This window comes from Bubalus kerabau, chromosome 9, assembly GCF_029407905.1.
Source record: "Bubalus kerabau isolate K-KA32 ecotype Philippines breed swamp buffalo chromosome 9, PCC_UOA_SB_1v2, whole genome shotgun sequence".
In the NCBI taxonomy this organism is placed as follows: domain Eukaryota; kingdom Metazoa; phylum Chordata; class Mammalia; order Artiodactyla; family Bovidae; genus Bubalus; species Bubalus kerabau.
The window spans coordinates 76,581,365-76,602,451 of record NC_073632.1 but is presented as its reverse complement, the minus strand read 5'-3'; the positions used below and the strand labels follow the sequence as shown (position 1 = coordinate 76,602,451).

General features: G+C 40.2%; 1 protein-coding gene and 1 non-coding gene across 2 annotated transcripts in view; both read right to left on the bottom strand.

Annotated features, from left to right (window-relative positions):
* Positions 1 to 299: 299 nt before the first annotated feature.
* Positions 300 to 21,087, bottom strand: part of TMEM200A (transmembrane protein 200A) — an 84,846-nt gene continuing 64,058 nt past the window's right edge. The window contains exon 2 of the mRNA XM_055535620.1: positions 300 to 2,136. Within this exon, the coding sequence (XP_055391595.1) occupies positions 645 to 2,120 (1,476 nt within the window). The 5' untranslated portion in view covers positions 2,121 to 2,136 and the 3' untranslated portion in view covers positions 300 to 644. The remainder of the gene's footprint in view (positions 2,137 to 21,087) is intronic.
* TRNAS-GGA (transfer RNA serine (anticodon GGA)) lies at positions 13,761 to 13,832 on the bottom strand. Its single transcript has one exon. It is a non-coding gene; the product is annotated as a tRNA-Ser (tRNA).

Here is a 21,087-nt window from a genome sequence, read left to right as displayed (position 1 = left end):
TGAATACATGGTTTCTTATTAAAATATCACTAAAACAGAACTGATGTTGAAAAAAATACAACCTACCTAGAGCTCAGGGTACTAGTCACAACCAACTTTACCGATTCATACCAGTTACTCACACAGAACTAAACAAGTTTAACCAATTCAATTATTTAGTTTGAACAGAAGCCAGATATTTTGCCTTTTAAAAATTTAACCAATCCTAAAGCAATTTTTCAGAAAATGACACCTAAGATTTGCATTGAATTTATATTTCCAGTCTACACTTTGGTACCCTGGCTTTTCTAAATTGGACACTTTGCTCTATGTGTGATCATCAAGATGAAAGAATATGATCATCAATGAAAGAACTTTAAAGTAAAGAAAAGGAACTTTAATTTGGATGGAAATACTTTGTATTCATATTAATAAAAGAGACCATGCTTTTGGAAAAAAATAAAATCCCATGTAGTATACAGAATATTGCAATCGTAAGTAATCCAAACATATAACCATCTCCATTACACAGTTAAGCAGCCAGGTCTAATATACTACAAACCATTTGATTAAAAAGGCTTGTAACCAAAATTTTAACAAGGAAACGCCAGTGAAAATAGGTTTAAAATATATATATCCTTGTAAAATAAGATATGTTTTCCACATTAAAACCTTGTTTCAGAAGTTCCCCGCTTCAAGTTGTTACTCAAAAACTCATCATGTTCAAAACTCAAATTATTGTGAGATCTTGAGATCATAAGAAGCTTCTCCTTATTAGTAAAGTCTTTCTTGATTGCAGCCTGGGGCACAAGCAGCCTCTCCATTGGGTCCTCTTTGTTCTCCAGTTTCACATATCCTTTGCTGTTGCTTCGATCCAACCGAGGCCAGCTTGGATGTTTTCGTTGTTCTGCCTGAACGGTTAATGTGGAGTGACCCCGCTCTAAGTCTAAGGATTTTGAGTGTGATGAGAGCAAATGCAAGGATGTGTTGGAACCAAACTGTCTTCTAGCAGCCCCAGGAGACAAGAGCTGTCCAGCTCCAGGTCCAAGGGCCACAGAGGACTTGTACTGACTTGACAATGACTCCCCAATGGAATTATTCCTTGGGAGCATCAGACTGACTGGCTGGAAGGGCTGACTGGGATTGGGCAAAGGGACCATAAGGGAGTCCATTGACAAATTCCTTGACCTACTTTTGAGGTTATCAGCATCCTCAGTGATGTTATCTACACTGGGCTCATCAATCACACAATTATTAAGTTTGATCACAGGTAATGTAAAAGCGCTGATGGACGATGACACAATTGACTTGGTTTCACATTTCTTAGGGCCACTGGTTTTATCATCAGTTGTCTTGGAAGGAGGTGGATAGAGGCCACAAACAGAGGCAGAGCTGTCAGAGAGCAAAGGTGGCACAAGATGCCCAAATCTCTTACTTTCATTCACCACAAGCTCATCCTCCTCGACAGAGCTGTCCATCCGAAAACTGCTCCTGAAACCTGAAAAAGAAGCAATGGTATTTGCTGCCAGTCTCGAAGCACAGGAGTTCCCATTCTGCTTTACTTCCGTTTCTCCCATTAAACCAGTGTAGATGCCATTCATGTGTTTTTGCTCCTTGATTCTCAGAGTGTGGATGTCGATGACTGTGGAGTAGATGTCCCTCATGTGTATGATTTTGGTTTCTTTGTCACGGTTCTCGTGAAGAATGGCATTAGCACAAATGAAAATGAAAATGCCAATCCCCATTGTGAAAGGGCCAAGCATTTTCATTTTATCAGAATGCAAATGTTGCTCAAAGAAGCGAACCACTACACCGCCTTGGTTCCGGATGACCTGAGTTTCGTTTGTTGACAATGTCGTCTCAGCATCGATAAAATGTTCTTTTTGAGGCCAATATCCAAGGACTGCCATTGCGATTCCTACAATGGAGATAAGGACTCCTAAAATGAGGAAAAAACCAGATGGGGAATAAAGCCGGATTTTGCCTCGAACAACCACAACATCAGCCCGAGGTCGACGCCTGACTGGTTTCTTCTCCTGGGCAGCAGGCGACGGGCTAAGGTTGACATGATGCTGTGATCTGGCAGAGTCTTGCCTTTTCAAGGCGGCCAGGCCAGTTATCACTCCACCAGTTGCTATCATAGCTCGGTCTTTTATTCTGGAAAGAAGAGAAAATGATGATAAATCTGTGTTCTGAGGTACGCTCATTATTTCAGCAAGTGTTTCTATATTTTTGTTGTTGCTGTTTCGTGTAATGCAATGGGGCAGAAGAATGTCTTTTTTTTTTTTTTTTTCATTTCATACATGATATTTTACATGTTTCAATGCCATTCTCCCAAATCTTCCCACCCTCTCCCTCTCCCACAGAGTCCATAAGACTGTTCTATACATCAGTGTCTCTTTTGCTGTCTCGTACACAGGGTTATTGTTACCATCTTTCTAAATTCCATATATATGCGTTAGTATACTGTATTGGTGTTTTTCTTTCTGGCTTACTTCACTCTGTATAATAGGCTCCAGTTTCATCCACCTCATTAGAACTGATTCAAATGTCTTTTTAATCAACATAATTTGGGTAGAAGTTTTGTTTATCGGCTAATATAAAATTCTAGAGATTTCCTTTTTTGGCTGAATTAGTGTTTCTATTATTAGGGAAATGTGAGCTCAAGGAACATTTTCCTTAAGTAACTTTATCAGTTAAAATTATATTTTATTGCTTAAAATTATAAAACGGTTTGCTGGTCACAAGATACACATATTCTCTTTTTTTTTCTCTCTCTCTCTCTGTTACACATACACACACACACACACGCACACACCATCCTTCATTATCTATTATTTTAAAGAAATGAAAACACCCAAAACACCTAATAGGCCCCAAACAAACCTTAGGTTTACAAATAGAATACATTCCATCAGCTCACAGTTCTAAGATTACTCTTGCAAAAGCCACCCATGAACTCTCAACTATCAAATTTAATTTCTCCTGCTCAATTCTCATCTTCCTGACTTCTCTGTTTCCATGATATTACCTGAGCCCTCCTTTCTTGAAACTTTCTCTTGTCCAGCTTTTTTTATGATACTATGTCTCCATGGCTCTTTCCTGACCTCACTGACTATTTCGATTTGAGCTTATTTTTCCTCACCTAAAAGTAGACAAGCTTCCCCCAAGTGTCCTGTCCGTGGCCATCTTCTGTTTATGCTCTCCCTTGGCATTCGTATTCCCTCCTACACCTTCCACTATTTCCTTAATGCTAATGAGTCCCAAGTCTGTATTTTGAACTGTAGCCTGAGTTTTAGTTTCACACTTCCAGCTCCCCATTGGGGAACATATTTATGTACAATCATGCTTCTCCAGCAAAGTTGAGCTCCCCTCCATCCCATACCACCCAGGGGTGGACTCACCTTCTACCCTGCCACTTGACTTGTCTGACTTTTTCAATGGCCTCAGTTCTTGTGCTTGACTCTTCATAGTTATCTTTACGTCCTCCTTTTCTTCTGCCTCTTATCTTCTAATCAGGTTCTAAATCCTAAAAATTTTCACTATAGAATGTCTCTGAATTCTACTCCTTCATTCCAATCTTATTCTTCCCAGCTTAGTGCTATTCTTATTAACACTTACTAGACTATTATAATAACCTCCCAACTGGTCTTCCAAACTCCATTTCTCTTCCTCCGCAATCAAGCTTAGATTAATTATCTAAAAATATGGTTCTGAAGTTGTTTACAGAGTGGAAGAATAGGTAAAATATTTCTCACTACTCACCAAAGTTTTAATCTGGGTTTTCAGACCCATGGAATTTAGCTTCATCTCCAACTACTCTCTTTCAGTTACATAAAACTAAAACCAAATAATACTGCCTATACTCCATACAATGTTTCTGAGACTTCATTAATAATGTTTCATCTGTCTAGATCCTCCTTTACCTCTTTCACATATTTGATGTATTATCCTTTGGCTAATCTATAAAGCTAATATTCCATTTCTTTATAAAGCCTTCTCTGGTTAAGCAAATCCTGCATGAGTTCGTGCCTCAGAGCATTTTAGCAAATTTTCTATGGCACTCACCATATTACAGTGTCTTAGTTCTTCCACTACTTGTGGTCAAACATTAAGTTTAACTCTTATTTTTGTTACCAGAAATATTTGATATAATACCTTACACATAGTTAGTGTCAAGAAATATTTGCTAAAATGCTCAGTATGGGAATAATACTTCTCCTGAGATTTCTGTATGACCACAGGATTTTTGTACTAACTTTCCTAGTTTAAAATTTGAACAAATGTAAATGCCAAAACAAAAAGCAACATTTTGTGAGTTGGTAAAATATTTGTCATTATTTGTAATGAATAGTTCTCAAGCTGCCAAATCTGGCTAGTAGAAAGCAGAGAATATTTTAAGACCCGCAAGGTCTCTGGCAAATTTCTACAAGATTTTCTTTGTGGTATCAAATTCTGTCTTGTGAAATCAAGCTCTCCTTTTGGATTTCTATTTATGATTTCTGAATTGTGTTTAAATAACATGGTGGCGGATGGTACCTACAGTTTTAGTTAGCTGAACAAGCTGGTGAATAAATCCATCCTTCATTGGAATTATAGCTTGGATTAAAATAGTCGAATGTTGGAAGAACAAACCATGATCTAACCCACAGCTCTAGCCTATGAAGTTTATCGAAGTATGCACACTACAGTTGAGGACATCCACTAAACCTTGGGTAAAACAAAGCTGTGTCCATCTATGTTTTCTTGAACCCAATACCAGTTCGAGTGTTTGGAAAAAAATGCTTAGATTAGATAGCAGCCATCTAACTCAGTTATTTCCATTTAGGAGGATAAGGATTTAGTCTGAAATCTTTCTGAATAGAATGAAAACAAGGGCAAAAGGCTTGCATCTGGTTTAAAAGCAACCACGGTGAATTCCCACTCCATATACATTCTGAGTCCTCCCCAACTTGTTAAAACATTTTCTCCTTATGATGCCATTTTCTATTCCTAAAGTTGATAGAAGAAAGGGGGATGGAAGAGAAAAAAAAATATTTTGAGAAATACAGATGAGGAGATAAAGCTGGAAAAGAGCAGTGGGGGACTGGGTTCTTTTAGGTAGAACCAATGCTGGTTAGAAAGGACAGGAAGAAAAAGCACAGGCTGAGTAACAGTGTGACTGAGAGAAGGAAAGACACCTGGAGGAGTACAGAAATCAAGTCTAGAATGAGGGGAAAATAGAAGCTCACACAGTTTCTTCAGCCAGACCACCCTGACCAGCCAGCCAGAGGCACCAAGACGCCCAAGGATTAGCAAGTTCAGGTTGGATGTCAATGTCCTCCCTTGATTCCATTCAAAACAATTCAACACTAAATGAGCTTCTTTCAGGACTCAGAGCACCAAACTGACCCTAAAGGAGGAGCAAAAATGCGCACACTCAGTCACTGCTGCAAAGAGCTTGAAAGCTAATGAAGGGGCTGGTATATCTACATAGAACAGAATGTGATAACCCCTAGAATAAAAATTTCCATCAGGCAGGACTTTTACAGCAGGCTTCATACAGATGAGAGCATTCTAACATTCATCAGAGTGAAAGAAAGCAAGTGAATGGCATTTCAGATAAGGTCAAGAAAGAAAGAAAGACTGGGGAACAGAGCTCTGGCTGGCCTTAGCACACAGCACCAAGGGAGGGAACCAGGCTGGCCTAGAGAGAGACAGAGGGCCAGGTCTTGAAAGGTAGCAATAGTCATTCCCAAATGCTTGAATGCTAGACTCATGCTCAGTGGAGTTAGAGGAAGATGCAAAATACATTTGTTGTCATCTTAGGAAAATTAATCTCAACTTGTACATGAGGGGCTGATATTGGAAAATCACAGTTCAGTTCAGTTCAGTTCAGTCACCCAGTCATGTCAGACTCTGCAACCCCATGGACTGCAACATGCCAGGCCTCCCTGTCCATCACCAACTCCCAGAGTTTACTCAAACTCATGTCCATTGAGTCGGTGATGCCATCCAGCCATCTCATCCTCTGTCATCCCCTATTCCTCCTGCCTTCCATCTTTCCCAGCATCAGGGTCTTTTCATATGAGTCAACTCTTCGCATCAGGTGGCCAAAGTATTGGAGTTTCAGCTTCAGCACCAGTCCTAAAAATGAACACCCAGGACTGATTTCCTTTAGGATGGACTGGTGTGATCTCCTTGCAGTCCAAGGGACTCTCAAGAGTCTTTTCCAACACCACAGTTCAAAAGCATCAGTTCTTCGGCACTCAGCTTTCCTTATAGTCCAACTCTCACATCCATACATGACTACCAGAAAAACCATAGAAACCTAATGAAACTATAAAATCCAGAAGCAGTGAATACACAAGCCTCAGCAGCATCAAACTGCACTGTCAACTTGATCCAAAGTATTCAGTATACACAAAATAGCCTAAGTCTACTTGTTTATTTATTCTGCAAAGCCACATCTCCTCCATTCTACATTTTACCACATTTTTGGCTGGAGGTGAAGGGATGGGAGAATAGGGATCCTGTAAACTACAGCCTTCTTACCATAACAAATCATAGCATTCTTCTAGGTTTTAATAATAATACTAGTAATAATAGCTAACACAGGGGTCACAGTCTGGCACCATTCTAAGTGTTTTGGTATAAGAACATACTTATTATCACAGCAGTTCTGGAAGTGGACACAATCTTTATGATCTCTATTTTGCAGATGAGAAAACTAAGGCTCAGGGAGTCTAGGTAAGTTGCCTAAGGTTGCACAGCTCAGAGGTGGCTACAAAGCCTGTGCTCTTACAGAATTTGAGATGACATGGGCCTCCACATTTGCTTTCACTTGAGGTCTTCTTTACCTGCCCATTTTTCTTATTTTGATTCCTGTTTCTATCAGAACACCAGACCCTAAAGAATGCTTTGTGCCTTTAGAACAGTGATTGCAGGCTCAGTTGCTCAGTTGTGTCCTTCTCTTTGCAATCCCATGGACAGCCCACCAGGCTCCTCTGTCCATGGAATTTTCCAGGCAAGAATACTGGAATGGGTTACAATAGCCTTCTCCAGGGGATCTTCCCAACCCAGGGATGGAACTGCATCTCCTGCATTGGCAGGATTCTTTACCACTATGCCACCTAGGAAGCCCCCTTTAGAATGGTGACTATGAAACAACTGACTTCCATTTCCATTTTTATTGGGAATAGATGAGAGTGAAGGTGTGTCCTTGGGTGAGCATTGACCTCTCACATCTGTCTAGATCCCTTTCAGGATATGAAGGGGCAGACTCAGAACAAACCAATCACCACCCCAACTCTCCTCCTTTCTCTACCATCCTGGATAGAGTAGGGCTGGGACTTTTCTCAAAGATCCAAGTGAAGAAATTTTCTACACTGAATTTCACTTTGTTAACCTGGGAACAGAGGTTTTTTTTTTTTTTTTTTTTTTTTTTGGTTTTTTTAATCTATCTCTCTGGATCCAAGGCTTCACCCAAACTTCTGAAACTTGAATTACACCCTGTGATATTCCACTCGAGACCTCCTCCTAGGTGGGCATTTTTAATTTATATAGATATTCATTCAAGCAACTAGTAAAAACTGGTATCTGGTACTATAGTAGATATAGGCCTCAAAATATGCATCCTGGCCTGAAGAATATAATGATTAGAAGCTATTTTTTTTAGGTGATCATTCAACTAGTTATAAATAAGTCTAGCAAGAGAGTCCGCTACACTCGGTGCTTCCATATTCTCCCAAGAGATATGATTTTGTGAAATGACAAGCTGACAGATATTCTTCTGTAAGTAACCCAAAACAACAACAACAAAATTAGCTTGGGTTAACTTTTAGCTTTTAGAAAGGCAATGCCAAAGAATGCTCGAACTACCGCACAATTGCTCTCATCTCACAGGCTAGTAAAGTAATGCTCAAAATTCTCCAAGCCAGGCTTCAGCAATACGTGAACCATGAACTTCCAGATGTTCAAGCTGCTTTTAGAAAAGGCAGAGGAACCAGAGATCAAATTTCCAACATCTGCTGGATCATGGAAAAGCAAGAGAGTTCCAGAAAAACATCTATTTCTGCTTTATTGACTATGCCAAAGCCTCTGACTGTGTGGATCACAATAAACTGTGGAAAATTCTGAAAGAGATGGGAATACCAGACCATCTGACCTGTCTCTTGAGAAACCTGTATGCAGGTCAGGAAGCAACAGTTAGAACTGGATATGGAACAGACTGGTTCCAAATAGGAAAAGGAGTACGTCAAGGATGTATATTGTCACCCTGCTTATTTAACTTATATGCAGAGTACATCATGAGAAACACTGGGCTGGAGGAAGCACAAGCTGGAATCAAGATTGCCGGGAGAAATATCAATAACCTCAGATATACAGATGACACCATCCTTATGGCAGAAAGTGAAGAGGAACTAAAAGGCTCTTGAAAGTGAAGGAGGACAATTAAACTAAATAAATTTAAAAAGCGAAGAAGGAGAGTGAAAAAGCTGTCTTAAAGCTCAACATTCAGAAAACTTAGATCATGGCATCCAGTCCCATCATTTCATGGCAAATAGATGGGGAAACAGTGGAAACAGTGTCAGACTTTATTTTTGGGGGCTCCAAAATTACTGCAGATGGTGATTGCAGCCATGAAATTAAAAGACAGTTCTCCTTGGAAGGAAAGTTATGACCAACCTAGATAGCATATTCAAAAGCAGAGACATTACTTTGCCAACAAAGGTCCATCTAGTCAAGGCTATGGTTTTTCCAGTAGTCATGTATGGACGTTAGAATTGGATGGTGAAGAAAGCTGACCACCGAAGAACTGATGCTTTTGTACTGTGGTGCTGGAGAAGACTCTTGAGAGTCCCTTGGACTGCAAGAAGATCCAACCAGTCCATCCTAAAGGAGATCAGTCCTGGGTGTTCATTGAAAGGACTGATGTTGAAGCTGAAACTCCAATACTTTGGCCACCTGATGCAAAGAGTTGACTCATTGGAAAAGACCCTAATGCTGGGAAGGATTGGGGGCAGGAGAAGGGGACGACAGAGGATGAGATGGCTGAATGGGATCACTGACTCAATGGACACGGGTTTGGATAGACTCCGGGAGTTGTTGATGGACAGGGAGGCCTGGCGTGCTGTGATTCATGGGGTCTCAAAGAGGTGGACACGACTGAGCGACTGAACTGAACTGAACTTTTAGTTATATATCAATTATCCTATTTTTCATTCTCAGTGTTCATAAATCAGTTACAATTTTGCTAGCAAAACTGCTAGCTATTAGGATCAGAAGCTTCAACTTCACACAACATGCTTGCTTCTTCACTGTGCAAACCAGGATGCCATTGGGCCATCTCCAGGCCTCTGTGATCATACCCATTCATTGGAGATCTCAGAAATCATCAGTAGGAATTCAATCTTATTGGCTACTTTTCTTGCTAGAAATGCAGACTCTTGCATTGTTTCAGGGACTCCATTACCATCTACTCATCACCTTGAGCTCATATCCCCTCTGGACCATTTTTATTCTACACATCTTAGCCAAAAGCTCTTTCTCCTTGACCAAGAAGATTTCTGCCTGTGTGTTACATATAAACACTACACCATCTCATCTAACCATCAGGTTTATCCTCTCCTATCCTTGCTCTGATTGTAATTCTAAAAACCTTATTTCTGTTCTCCTTTACTCTTTTTTTTTTACAAGTTTAAGCACATCCTAGATTTGCTTTTCATAGCCCTAAATCTGGTTTTTAATATTTACACCTTCATGAAAATTTATTCCTGTACACTTAAGTCTTCTGTTGACCATACTGACCTACTATTTTGACCACACATGAGCCTACTATCCACCAGACGTGATTCTAGATGCATTCATATCCTTATATATGAGTTAATGGTAAGTAACTAGATTTGGAGAGTTAAAAGCTCTAGAAGACTCTGAATCCGGACATTCCTTCTAGCCAACTAAGAACCAAGAATGTTGTCTAAGATCCAACAATGAAGTAGCAGAAAACAAGACTGGAATTCAAGTTTTCCGACTCCAAGTCCAATGTTCATTCTTGGTTAGACGCCCTGTTTTCTATTATTTTTCACGCTATCTTCCAAGGCCTCACACAGTGCCTAGAATGTAATTAGTGCTTAGCAAGTTTATCTATTGACTGTGAACTGCCTTGATGAAAGCTTAAATACAACTGAAATATGCTAGATACTAGGGACACAAAGATAATAACACTCAGTCCCTGATTTCAAAGAGTATGCAGTCCAGTGGGAACACAGACTATACATTTAAAATTGAATGAATGAACAGCTCTGATAGAGTTATAACAGAATGCTCTTCCATACTATCTGGAGGAATCAGGGAGGCTTCCAAGAAGCAGCAGCAGGTCATAGACACCTGGTGCATCCGTAGGAGTTTGCCACACAGATTCAAAGTTATTATTATTTCTCACTGTTTCACAAGGGTCCTTGCTCCATGGTTTTTCTTCATCTTCTCAGCTGAAGTCTGCCTATTATTTTAAAAATACTTGATATAGCCTTGCTTTTTTGTTTGAATTTTTATTCTTATCTCAAGGTTTAACAAGTTGCCAGACGGTAAGGCTATCTGCCAAAGGGAAGTAAAAATTAATCTATGCCTTCAGGACCAAACAAAAGCATTATATAAAAACCCCATGTGGTATCCACAAATGTGACAGATGGAAATATTTTCTGTTCAAGCTAGAACAGTTTTAGGACTTTCTTCCCTGTAGAGACGTTTGAAACTTTTTTAGAAGAGTATTTCTAATCTACATACTTCCCAGAGTTGAAAGAGAAAATGCCTATGGGTGACTGATAGCTCAATCATATTAAAGTTTAAAAAGTAAGGATAGAATAGAAATCATTTTTTAATGTGTAGCATAATGGTTTCGCACGTGGGCCTTGAAATCAGAAAGACAAGACTTCACATCCTTGCTTCATCACTTGATAGCCATGCAACTTTGGACATGTTGTTTTAAACTTCTGTTACATTGGTTCCTCCATGTGTAAAATGACAAAACCTGTCCTGAATAGAGAGGATACAGTACACTGGTGGCAGAAGACCCGAGGGAACTTGAAACCCTGCATATCGCTTAACAACTATCCTTGAAAAACTGGTTCATCTTCTTGCAGCCTCAGTTTCCTTGCCTGTAAAATGAGGATAATACCGATAGGGTTGTTAATAGGCAGAGGAAATAATACAGTTCAGCGTCTGGGAGCTACAGTCAGCATCTGTGTCTGACTTTAAGATCTTCTTAGGGATAAAGCTAAGTTTTATACACACACACACACACACATTTATACATGAATAGGCTTCCCTGGTGGCTCAGATGGTAAAAAATCTGTCTGCAGTGCAGGAGACCTGGGTTCGATCCCTGGGTTGGGAAGATCCCCTAGAGGAGGGCATGGCAACCCACTCCAGTATTCTTGCCTGGAGAATTCCCATGGACAGAGGAGCCTGGCAGGCTATAGTTCATAAGGTTGCAAAGAGTTGGACATGGCTGAGCAACTAAGCACAGCATATATATATGTGTGTATATGCATATATATATATAAACTGTCCACTATAGTATTGGTTAAAATAACTTCTCAATAAACAGTAGCTATTATTATTAATTCATTGTTCAATATTATTAACCCTTTCATTGCTCAGGTAGACAAACTAAAAACATATTTTAATATATTGAGTTAAATAATTAGTGATGGGTCACTCTACATGGGAAGGAAATTATGACTGCAAGTTTGTTCTGGAATTTACAGTCAAAAACTATCTGAGTGGAGTCTGCGTATTTTAGTGCTAGAAGCATTAAAAATTTGGTAGTTGCAAGAAGAATTGAGTGTATATAAGAGAGAGACAGGTGGGAAATATACTACCAAAAGAATAAAGCATGATTTCCTTTTTCAATTCATTCTATTTGTTGAGATTTAGATACATCTGTGTCAAAAAATAATATTAGCAATAATAAAAACAAAGTAGACAAACCCAAAGCAGTTCATCTGATATTTTTACTTATTTTAATGACACAATTAAATCAAATGCCTGAGTAATCTGATCAATTCTGCAAGCACCATTCTGTTCCCACTGGGACACCTGAACATAAAACAGATTGAAAATGAAGAATATGGGTTGGGAATATGAGAACTAGGGAAGATATTGATAGAAAGTGAAAATTCAAGAAATGTGAATTTTGTGACAAATTTAAGCTATGATTTTATGTACATTCTGAAGACCTTTGCTGGTCTGCCCTGGAGAGAATGGTTTCTTTATACTTCAGTTCAGTTCAGTTCAGTTCAGTCGCTCAGTCATGTCCGACTCTTTGCGACCCTGTGAATTGCAGCATGGCAGGCCTCCTGTCCATCAACAAGTCCCAGAGTTCACTCAGACTCACATCCACTGAGTCAGTGATGCCATCCAGCCATCTCATCCTCTGTTGTCCCCTTCTCCTCTTGTCCCCCAATCCCTCCCAGCATCAGAATCTTTTCCAATGAGTCAACTCTTTGCACGAGGTAGCCAAAGTACTGGAGTTTCAGCTTTAGCATCATTCGTTCCAAAGAGCACCCAGGACTGATCTCCTTTAGAATGGACTAGTTGGATCTCCTTGCAGTCCAAGGGACTCTCAAGAGTCTTCTCCAAAACCACAGTTCAAAAGCATCAATTCTTATACTTAGTATAGTTCAACTTCCACATGAACACTGGAACTAAGGGGATATACAGAATTTTTTATAATTATCAACACGATACCCAGAAAAAAATGTCACTTTATGGTCAAGTACCTTCTAAACATACAGAAAATGCTAAGAATGTAGAATGCACTTGGAAATCTTTATATATTCTTTGTAACTGATGCTTCCATAACCTGCCGGCCTGACAAACTATAAAATATGGGCCTAAACCCATCATGAGCTGTGCAACAATGACATGGAACAATTTTCTCCAAGAGCTACAAGCCAGGAAGCCCACAGAACACAAAAATCTTCAGGAGGCCAAATAACAGCTCCATAATGAGCTGTTAGGTAAAACCCTGCGGAGAGACAGTGAGAGACATTTTCTGCAGGAACAGAAGATATCAGAACTTATTTTCCCCAAAGTAGAAATATACTTCTCACCCTGGACCCCAGTTCTTCAAATCTGAAAAAGGTTTTGTAGGATTGTAATGACCCATGTTCACTGCATTTCCTGGCAGGATGTGGACTTGGGATTGGTATAAAGAAGCTAAAGAAACCACAAACTTACTAAGGTGCACGAAATTAGCTGAGACACTCCTGGAAAAAGAGCTGAAGTATCTAAATCACAAACTGGATCTTTTATATGGATTCTTCCTCTGCAGGAGAACATATCTGGTAACTTTACTTACAGGTAGCATGACCATGTTTTTGAAGACGGTTTTGGAAAGTGAAACTCTAAGTAGTAATAATGTCTTTCCAGTGATTTTAAATGCCTGGAAAATCCAAACACAGGCTGATATTCCTATAAGACGAGGGGGAAAGCTAGAGTGCACTAGGAAGTTTCAATTTCAGCTGCTCCACTTTGAAGCCAGTGTCTCGATACATCTATCAGCTTTGTGTGTGACACAGCTGTGCCAATATCATTAATAAGGCAAAAGGTCTTACCTTCTTCTCTACTGTAAAGAAGGAACATCTCTCACTAGAGGACAGTGAAAGTGAAAGTGAAGTCGCTCAGTTGTGTCCAACTCTTTGCGACCCCATGAACTGTAGCCTACCAGGCTCCTCCCTCCCTAGGATTCTCCAGGCAAGAGTACTAGAGTGGGTTGCCATTTCCTTCTCCAGGGGATCTTCCCGACCCAGGGATCGAACCCGGGTCTCCTGCATTCCAGGCAGACGCTTTAACCTCTGAGCCACCAGGGAAGCAAAAACACCATTTAAATTAGAGGTGAGCCATGTCATCTTTCAGGCTTCCCAGGTGGCATTAGTGGTAAAGAATCCACCTGTCAAGGCAGGAGACAAAAGAGATGCGGGTTTGATCCCTGGGTTGGGAAGATCCCATGGAGGAGGGCACAGCAACCTACTCCAGTATTCTTACCTGGAGAATCCCATGGACAGAGGAGCCTGGAAGGCTACAGTGTATGGGGGCACAGAGTCGGACACACACATGCCATCTTTTTAATCCTCAGTAACAAGATAGTACATCAAATTTCAGTAGCTCTAAGCTACGTAGCATTTTTAAAATCCTAGAAAAACACTAGGAAATAGTTCAAAGTCCATCATTCCCTCTAGAGAACATACTTATTTTTCCCGTAAGTAAAATCTGAGCAGGAATGCTTTTCAGGCCAGATACAAAGTGGTATGAAGAGAGGCCTTGTGAGGGATGGCAAGATCAAACTCCTCTTGACTCACACACACACACACACACACAAAGCAATCTATTAAGCCTGGAAATACAAAAGTCCTTCAGCATTTAGAGGATATGTAATCAGGAAGGGTTAATTTTGAATTCATACTGAATTTGCTTCTGTGACTGGATCCCTAATCTAGCCACTTTTGTTTTTGTAGGTATACATCATGGCCTGCCTCAAGGAGATAGCCTGACCCTGCCCACCAGTGAAGGATTGTACGGAAGTGAAACTAACACATCCCCCTGCCTGAAGTTTGCTGGTCTAGAAGTTATCTGTAAGAAGTGTTTTTTTGTTTGTTTCCTCACCTCCTGTCTCCTCTCTGATCCCTAAAAGAACCATCCAGGCCTCGACAAGTGCTTATTTTGAGGCTCTAGCCTGCCATCTTCTCTGTCAGCTGCCTCCCAAATAAAGTCCCTTTGTCTCAATACCTTGTCTCAGATTTACTGGCCTATCCTGCGGTGAGTAGAGCAAGACATTTTCCATAGGTCCTTTAGAGAAAAGCTGCTAATGGTGTGTGTGTGTCTGTTGCTCAGTTGTGTCTGACTCTTTGCGGCCCCATGGACTGTGTAGCCCGCCAGGCTCTTCTGTGCATGGGATTCTCCAGGCAAGAATACTGGAGTGGATTGCCGTTCCCTTCTCCAGGGGATCTTTCCAACCCAGGGATCAAACCCACATCTCCCACATTGTGGGCAGATTCTTTACCATCTGAGCCACCAGGGAAGCCTCTGCTAATGGTAAATGTATTTAAAGAGAAAAAAAAAAAAAAAAAAACAGAAGGCAGTGGAAATGCATGTAACTATTTCTATTTTCGTTTTCTTCCCCTTCTCCTACTTGTACAGGTTGGTGGCAGGCAGCAAGGGGAATTGGGGAAAACAGATTTTGAAGCTTCCAGCTTCAAAAAGTACTCGGTGCCCAATCTGTCTTTCTCTCATCTTCTTTATTTGGGAACTACTTGTGCTCAAGGTATTATAAAAACCCCACAGTACAAAGAGGAAATCTCTCCCACTCATGGTTTCTCTAGTTCCCCTTCCCAGAGGTAAGCCCAGTGTTGGATTTCTCATACTACTTTCCATAGAAGGGGGAGAATTTTTTCTCATTTGGTTTTTTAGAATTGATTTATACAAGCTGTTTATATGCCAAAGAAATCAGCTCTCTGGTAGTGATACGCTGGCAACCATAGTTAATTTATATTTTTTACTTTTTTTGATTGTATCTTTAAGCAAATAGAAAATATCAGTATGTTGATTGATGGCCTTGAGGCAGGAGGTAGATGCCGCCCCACCCCAGGGTAAAGCAATTGGAGATTCGTTCCCTGTGGAGGAAACTCCAAGGTGAGAATAGCAGGACAATTAAGGGAGGTGGCTGGGCTTTGCCCAGACCACATATTTCTCATTCTCAAGTCAGAAGACCTCCCTGACCACACATGCAGAAAGGCTCCTTGTTGGTCAAATGGGTGTGATGTCAAGAGATGCACGCACACACAAGGGAGGATCCTGAGATCTACCAAATATGGACAGAGCTGTGCTGTGCTCAGTCACTCAGTCCTGTCTAACTCTGTGACCCCATGGACTGCAGCCCGCCAGGCTCCTCTGCCCATGGGGATCCTCCAGGCAAGAATACTGGAGTGGGTTGCCTGCCCTCCTCCAGGGGATCTTCCCAACCCAGGGATTGAACCCCGGTCTCCCGCACTGCAGGGGGATTCTTTATCAACTGAGCCACCAAGGAAGCCCAGATATAGGCTGTGAAACAGGCAAACCAAAATGACTGGCCAAAGAAAAGTCAGAAGGAATGTCCCATATAAGTGATTTAAACTACCACAAGGGCACGTCTCTCCCTCTCTCTGTGTGCGAGTTCACCTGTGTCCTGTGTGTCTATCCACAGGTACTATCCTCTCTTTTCCTCCTAGTAAATACTTGCTTCACTACTTTCCTCCCTTGTGTAAATTCTTTTCTGAAGGGCCAAGGCCCTTGTCACTGACCACTGGTCTAGTGGCTAGGATCTGGTGCTCTCTCCAACATGACCCAGTCTCTGCCTGGAAAGCTAAGCTCCACTTCAAGCCGTGGCAGGTCAAGGCCCCTCATATGATCATTAGAAAGATCTTCAAGATTAGATTATATTTTAAAATTTTCCCATGTTTTCTTTCAATAATTCTATGTTCCAATTCTCTTCCATTTTAATTTTCTAATGTATCTGGAATTTCTTTTTGTATAAGAACTGAGATAAAGATCTACTTTGTTGAACAGGTAACCAATCTCTCCTTCTTTGGTTTAAAATGCTACTTCCATCACATTTTAATTTCATATATTTGTACTATATACCAAATCTCATGTGCATATGGGTCAAAATTAAGACTTACCATTTCGTTCCATTGATTGGTCTATTAATTTGCCAGAACCAAACTGATTTAATTAGCATTTGTATTAAAGTATATATTTGAATATCTGATAAGATTAGCCCATTCTCATTCTGTTTAGCCAAAAGTTTCTTGTCTATTGTTACATATTTTATGTTGCCTATGAACTTACAAATTTTGTTTTTAAAAATCTGGTTAGTATTTTTATGGGATCATGCCAAAGGAAACTTGGCTTTGTTATACCACTGCAACATTTTATCTAAAAAGTTTTATGTCATAGTTTTTTTGGGTATTTTGTCACTGGATTTCTGTTGCACACTGGTATGTTTTCTGTCAGTATCATTTCTATCTTCAGGTAGCTGTTTGGATGTAGGAAGCCTACTGATGTTTGTACATTAATTTTGAACTAAGCTACTTCTACTGAACTTGCTCACTTAGTAATAAAAAAGAAAAAACTTTCCAGTTCATTCTCTTAGGTGTTTTAGAAATATAATTATATCATCCAGATATATTTTAGCTTCCTTTTTCCCAAGTTTAAATCTCCACTCAGTCATGTCTGACTCTATGCAACCCTATGGACTGTAGCCCACCAGGCTCCTCTGTCCATAGAATTCTCTAGGCAAGAATACTGGAGGGTGTAACCATTTCCTTCTCCAAGAGTCTTCCCAACCCAGGGATCAAACCAGGTCTCCTGCACTGCAGGTGGGCTCATTACCATCTAAGCCACCAGGGAAGCCCAAGTTTAAACTTACAATTGCTATTACCCATCTATATCCCCTATCACCCAGAGCGCAAAGGCAAACAAGTAAACAACAGGATAAGTGGACATCCTTGCCTCTCTCTGGTCTACTGAATGGGGACAACCACTGTTTCACCATTGAAGAATTACCAGTAGATACCTATTTTACTGACAGTTTCTATCTAGAATTCCAGGAGACAAAAATTAATGGATTTGGAGCTGGTGCTGGAGAAGAGAGACAGAGAAAATGGGCAAAAGGCAGAAAAGAAGGAAGAGGGAAAGGTGGGAAAAGTGGCGGAGGAGAAATGTACTGGGGGAGAAAACTATGGATTATTATTGCAAACATTAACTATCTGAAGGCATAAACAACTCCCGTATATTTCCTTAAAGTCCTTACTTCTTTTCATCTCTTTAAAAAACATTCATATAAGGACTGGACTTGTCCTCTGAGGGTTGCTGGGATGACTGAATCTTCCACAAATCCTGGCTCTAAACAGATTAGCTAAAAAGGGAAAACTGAGAATAATGATAGACTACATGAAATGTCAGGAATATGAAAAAGACTGGAAAGAATGCCTAGCAGTAAAAATGATTCAAGGGAGACCTAACCTAAAATCAACGGGGCATAACACCGTGTTTCTAAAAACATTATACTTGAGCATTATGATTTTCTACAGGGGCAGGGCATATTGGGATCATGCCTGAAATATTTTTAGCTTCAACTATCTGTTATACTTTACAATGGTTTGCTTCATTGGTAGTTTCCCGTGAGAGATAGCAATTCAAGAGAAAAATGGACAAAAAACATTCATAGTCAATTCACAGAAGAAAAAATTCAAATGTCCAGTTAACAACTGAAAAGGGCAGTAGGACAGAGGAACTGGGAGAGTAGGATTGAGATGTATATTACACTGCTGCTGCTAAGTCGCTTCAGTCGTGTCCGACTCTGTGCGACCCCATAGACGGCAGCCCACCAGGCTCCCCCGTCCCCGGGATTCTCCAGGCAAGAACACTGGAGTGGGTTGCCATTTCCTTCTCCAATGCATGAAAGTGAAAAGTAAAAGGGAAGTCGCTCAGTCGTGTCTGACCCTCAGCAACTCCATGGACTGCAGCCTTCCAGGCTCCTCCGTCCATGGGATTTTCCAGGCAAGAGTACTGGAGTGGGGTGTCATTGCCTTCTCCGGTATATTACACTGCTACGTGTCAAATAGATAGCAAGCAGAAAGCGGCTGTAGCGCACAGGGAGCTCATCTCAGTGCTCTGTGATGACCTAGAGGGATGGGATGGTGGGGATGGGTGGGAGGCTCCAGAGGGAGCAGATGTTTGTTTACACTGATTCACTTTGTTGTACAGCAGAAACTAACACAACACTGTAAAGCAATTATACTCCAATAAAAAAAGGGGGGGGGCAATTCAGTAGTAAGTAAAGAAATGCAAACAAAAGCTACTTCAGAAGTAAAGTAGCTAATTGATAAACATGAGGGGGGAAAAAAGAGGGATTAATTATGCCCCTTACTGGTGAGGTGCAAGAAAACAAACTCTAACAAGCTGGCATGAGAGGACAAATTGCTATTTTTTTGAGGTTAATATGGGAATGACTTTCCAAAGTTTAAATGTTCATTTTCTTTGTGATGCCCCCCATTTCACTTCTAAGAAGACATCCTTTAGAAAGACTTGCAGAAGTACATAGAAAATCATGCATTCGGTGCTACAATAATAGAAAATGCTTGGAAACAACTTAAGACTCATCAACAGAGGACTGTGCTGGATCTGTACAATAGAGTATTATTCAGATATTCAAAATGATTAACATGGACCAATAAGGAAAAACATTCACATCATATTTTTGAGATTTTATAACAACTGTAAGAGTAAGGTCTTGTTTACATCAAACATACAGATATGTGTTTGGATATTCACTGAATTGATGTGGGAAGCAGCATCACCATTAACAAGGTTTATGCTTGAAGAGTGGGGTTGTGGAGAATATGAAACAGAACACTCACTTTCTGCATATCTAATTATTCACCTCTGCATGAAGCATGCATTACTTTTATTTCATTTCCATTGTGGGACTCTAATTAAATATAGACCAACAGCAACAAAAAAGATTCTGAAACTTGGAAAACAGAGTAAAAGGTAGACCTGCTAGATCTTTGGGTAATTCAGTGGACTTGCTAATTTAAAAGCAGGTGTAATATAACCTTTGAGGCCAAAATGCAGAGCTTGAAAAAGTAGAAAATGGCTAAAATCACTAACCCGACTAAACCAGAAATTCAGGAATGAAAGGTTTACTTACAGTACATCACAATCTTGAAACACAGAAAACAATTCTACCTTTTCTGGCAACACCTGCATTTACTGGATACAAGGCAATATAAAGGATGAATTAAGAACCGGTGTCTGTCTTGAAGAAATTTATAATCTAGAATATTCTCAAGGATAATGCTGTGTATTGTAAAGCAAATCTTTCATCAGGATTGATCAGCTATCTCTGTGCCTGGGTTATCCTAACTTATTCACACAACTCCCTTCTGGCTTTCGGAGGTGGTGAGGTTTGCTTCCTTTGCCCAAAGCCCAGTCCTTGCTCACAGCCTTCAGTTACTCTGACCTCTAGTTTTGATTCAGTTATGCAAATGAGCTTCTTACAGAGAAGTACTCTGAAACTTCAAAATTATTATTCTCATAAAGCATGCAGCCACCAAGGCTGGATGGAGATCTTTAGCTTCATTATGAGAGGGAAACTGGGCTGGGGCTCCGGAAAGGGGTCTTCCATTTAACCTGAGTTACATTCATCTTCTCCTAAAGATGATGGAGCAAGACTAAACTTTATTTAATTTTCAAACTCTGCAATGAACTCTCTCTTCTGCCCCCTCCATTTACTGTTTCATCCTTCATGTGCAGCACAGCTTATGTCTACAGAGACCCATGAATTATCCCAGTGCATGGGTCTGACTTGGCAGGTCCTTATGGCAGGAGCTACGTGGAAACCATCCATGCACTCAAGGGTTACCTCATATGTGCCTTTTCCACACTTAATCTAATGTCTCAGATGGTAAAGAATCCGCCTGCAATGCAAGAGACTCAAGTTCTATCCCTGGATCCGGAAGAACCCTGGGAGAAGGGAATGGCTTCCTACTCTAGTATTCTTGCCTGGAGAATCCCATGAATGGAACAGACTGGTGGGCTACAGTCCACAGGGTCTCAAAGATTCAGACATGACTGAGTAACTAGTTTATTAATATTTACATTTAACTTTTCTTCAAGGCATTAACATCCTTGGGGCTTATTTAAGATGAGTTTATGCCAAGGTTGGGCTTTTTGATCAGTTCACTTGACTTCAATCTGAGTTTTAAAATGTCTTCAAGGGAGGGAGGCTCCAGAGGGAGGGGACCCATATATATAATTATGACTGATTCACCTTGTTGTTCACAGAAGCCAACATAACATTGTAAAGGAATTTTCCTCCAGATAAATGAATAAAATGCTTTCAACCTTGATTTTTTTTCATCAAAATCAAATACTAGTAGGGTTATAATGGTAAATTTTCATTTGTGTACTGAGTATATATATATATATATATTTTTTTTTTTTTTTTTTTTCTGTAGTTACATGCTTATACCACAGATTTTATTTATAGCTTCTTGGAGTTTAACCAAACATAGGTTGGCTTAT